Raw genomic sequence first — 3,881 nt, 5'->3', positions numbered from 1 at the left:
ACACTAAACATTAACACACACACGGAACCCTGTTTATCCAAAGGCCCGTTTAGTACGTTTCCTCGCATCAGAATCACACATGCTTTGTTCTCTTGCAAGTTGGAACCAAGGAACTGGCATTTTCTAACTGTTTGTAGTTATTCGCGTTTCAAACCAATTAGCAAGTTTACCATTTTCGGAATATCCTAGGCCACGATACACACACGCACACAGATACACACGCACACAGATACACACACACACACGCACACAGACAGACACACACAAACAGACAGACAGACACACACACAGCTCTGTGTTAAGTCCAATGCAGCAGTCTTTCAATGTCAAATCATTTCTGGTTAATTAATTATATTACCGTAATAAAATTGTTTTATTTTTTTGCAACAAAAAAAATTGTCAACCAAGAATTTTGCTAGGACTGTCTTGAGTGTGAAGAGGGAAAAAACTGAAAACTACAGTAGCTGTTATTGGCAGAGAGGTTTGGAACTCTCTCTTGTTATTGGTCAATTTTACCGCATGGTGATGTCACCATGGAAAGCCAAAACTCCCGCCCATACAAAACTGCTGATTTAGGTCATAACACTGATAAAACATAAACACTGTAAAAGTGTGAATGTGTTTCATAAACTGTTATACTATATGTTGCAAAACACAGGGAAAAACTGAATTTTTGACACCACTGGGCCTTTTAAAGAAAGTAGGGCCCTATAAAATCTGCCTTGCAGATGGAATCACGGAATCCAGACATTTTAAAATGGAATTCAACAATATTCAAGCATTTCTTGAATTTATTTTATTTGCCCAAGTCAATATGGATCGGCGTTCCATCAACGGGACAAAATCATTCCGCGCGTTATATCAAGATCGCAGATTTTAGAGGAACAACAAATGTCGGAACATAGAAGTGTCTTATATCGGCTGAAAACTTAAATTCTTGTTAATATAACTGCACTGTCTAATTCACAGTATCTATTACTGTGGAAAGAAATGCCATACTATTGTTTGAGCTCCAACAAAAGACTTTCTTCAACGTGATAGGTTTGATAAATTCACCACTGAATGTGAAATGTGGACTTACATTCTGAAATCTTGCTCTGATTTATCATCCAAAGGGTCCCAAAATTTACATGAACATGAAGTGTCAATGTCTTAGATAAAATCCTTTTCATATCCTAAAAAGGTCCATACGCACAATCAATTTATTTGTATTTCCACTCGTTCATTTGCAAAGAAAGTCATCTGTGAAAATCTCACCAACGTAGTAAAAAACACTGGTTGTTTGTTTTTGTATTTTCTACCAGATCTATTGTTTTATATTCTTTGTTTTATATTCTCCTACATTCATTTCACATTTCCACAAACTTCAAAGTGTTTCCTTTCAAATGGTACCAATAATATACACATCCTTGCTTCAGGTCCTGAGCTACAGACAGATAGAGTTGGGTATGTTATTTTAGGTGAATTATTTTTTAAAGGGGCTGTCCTAAGAAGATTTAAAATATATGACATTAACAAAGTTCATCAATGATTGGTATTTTCCTGCAATTGTCTGGAAAGGGCACAGGAAAGCCCCTGTGTGTGTGTGTGTGTGTGTGTGTGTGTGTTTGTGGTGCTCCTTAATGCAGCCGTTAGCGATGATGCTAATAATAACCATCTGCTGATAGATCGGAAGGCTTTTCCGAAAAGAAAAAAAAAAAACTTCACAACTAAATGTGAACTACAATGCAGCCTCTGCCGATCTGGCAGAATGATCTCATGGTTATGTACATCAATCCAGTAGCCATTTTGTTTTGTAAACTGCATCACATGAGCTACAGAAACACAGCTAATAAACAAAGGCTGTTCTAGATTTTTCACAGACCTCAAAAAGTGGTTTAAAGCTTTGTTGTGGCACTTAGAACATCACATGTTGTTATTTTCCTATTTTAAAAAGGTGTGATTTGAGAGAGAACTATTGAAAATTCTATGAAATTTGGGGAAAATAAAAAACAAAATCAAGCAAAGGAGAATGCAGATTTTTATAGGGAGCTAAGAATGTTCTCCACAGGCTGGGACAGACCAGATCACACAGATTTAAGGTTTAAACAGTAAAACCAGAGGTCATGTTCATTTGGGCACAACGTGACCAAAAAAATGATTAGAACTTATTGGAAACTGTTCGGCTAGTATCTCAGTGCTCCATGGACCTTTTAAATACATGTATCAACAGCGTGTGTGTGTGTGTGCAGAGTGTTTTAATTTGAGTTGGGTTCCTGTGGGTGGTGGGAGGGTTTCTCGGGTCTGTGTCTCCCAGGAACGGACAGGCCTTGTCAGCTGGGGTGTCCACTGAGCGCCTGTCAGGAAATACACATCTCAGCTGGAAAGACGTTCACATGTGTCTCTATTGAACATATTTCTTGGTCCAGGACTCTCTGAGTAGCAGGTCGCAATACACGCTGGACACAAATTGGTTGAATCATGTTGTTTCCACATAAAACAAAATTATTAAATGTAATGAGGATGAATCAATGTGGGAAACTAATCAAATTTGCAAAAAGTAAAACGTCCAATATATATATATTCTTTAAAACATTTAAACCTGAAATGAAATGACGTGATTCACATTTAGTTTGATTTCATGTAGATTTCATGCTAAGTTGACAACTCAATTAAATGTAAATACAAATGTGATGTTTAACTGGTGTCTGTGCCCAGCTGGTAGGGACTGGAAACAGGTCATTACATGGTAGAAGGGAAGGGGGGAGTGGAACGAGAGAGGTGGGGAGGGGGTAAATAGTTAACCTAAAATAAGAAGTTATGTAACACTGAGATATACACACACTGACAGACACACCAGCTTTCTGAACTCTGAGTATAGGTCATAGCATTTCATGCCATGTTGCTGACAAACTGAAGAGAGCTAGACCACTTCAAGTGTGTACACTCTCCCACTCAAACACACACCATTTCGCTCCACAGTAGCAAGCAAGGCATGTGTATGGCTACATGTGTTTGTGTTAGTGTGCGCACAACTTGTGCATTTGGGTGTGTGTGTGTGTCAAAGGTCTCTTACCTTGTGAAGCATGATGACCAGGCTAATGGGAGGTGAAGCCTGGGTTGTCTGTCACAGTCCTCCAGCGAATCAGGGAGCGGCACACCGCTGGTCTCCGGTAGCAACAGACACAGTCCCGCTCCGCAATGGGGCTTGCACTCCATAAAGAATCATAGCGGCCAATGGATGGTTTCTCCTCTAGGACTGATTACCGCATTGAGGATACACCCCACTCTGTAACACAGACACACCAAGCCCACACTTCTGTCTGAAACACACACACACACACACACACACACACAGTTAAGATACAGCCTGCCCGTACAACTCAAACATACACATATTGCACAAACAGAGATACACACACATACACATCAGGTATTACTCAAGCATGGAGATAAGATGACCTTTGACCCAGGCGAGTGTGTGAGGTCAATAGATACGTGCTGTGTGTCTGCTGGGTTGCGATAGGGACTTGTCCTGTCAGGGGTCAGACACAGACACACTCCGTACCTGATGAGCGTAGGGAAGAGCTCGATGCCGTAGAGTATACACACAAACACACTGGTCTGCATACACAGCTTCCCCACCAGGGCCAGAGCCATCACCAACCCTGGGACAGCTACACACACACACAGTGTTGGATCACTGGAGGTCGTGTCGATGTGTTTGTTGTTGTGTGTGTGTGTGTGCGTGTGTTTACCGTAGAAGCGTGATGCGAGCAGGGACAGCAGGCAGAAAGAGCCACTGAGGAGCAGGGACAGCATGCTGATTGGGCGTCTGCCACAGCGGGCCAATAGGAATGGGACGAGCAAGCAGGGTGCCTCTGATAGGCCGCTGAAGAACT

General features: G+C 41.3%; 1 protein-coding gene across 1 annotated transcript in view; it reads right to left on the bottom strand.

Moving 5' to 3' along the window:
* Positions 1-2,149: 2,149 nt before the first annotated feature.
* LOC135535962 (solute carrier family 22 member 6-like) overlaps positions 2,150-3,881 on the bottom strand; it is a gene marked incomplete at its 5' end in the record, with an annotated part of 5,611 nt that continues 3,879 nt past the window's right edge. The window contains 5 exons of the mRNA XM_064962364.1: positions 2,150-2,336; positions 3,056-3,192; positions 3,247-3,268; positions 3,548-3,656; positions 3,738-3,881. The exon at positions 3,738-3,881 is cut by the window's right edge and continues 74 nt beyond it. Coding sequence (XP_064818436.1) covers positions 2,174-2,336; positions 3,056-3,192; positions 3,247-3,268; positions 3,548-3,656; positions 3,738-3,881 — 575 coding nt within the window. The remainder of the gene's footprint in view (positions 2,337-3,055; positions 3,193-3,246; positions 3,269-3,547; positions 3,657-3,737) is intronic.

The sequence above is a fragment of the Oncorhynchus masou genome, unplaced genomic scaffold, assembly GCF_036934945.1.
Source record: "Oncorhynchus masou masou isolate Uvic2021 unplaced genomic scaffold, UVic_Omas_1.1 unplaced_scaffold_5382, whole genome shotgun sequence".
In the NCBI taxonomy this organism is placed as follows: domain Eukaryota; kingdom Metazoa; phylum Chordata; class Actinopteri; order Salmoniformes; family Salmonidae; genus Oncorhynchus; species Oncorhynchus masou.
This window is presented reverse-complemented; position numbering and strand designations above follow the sequence as displayed.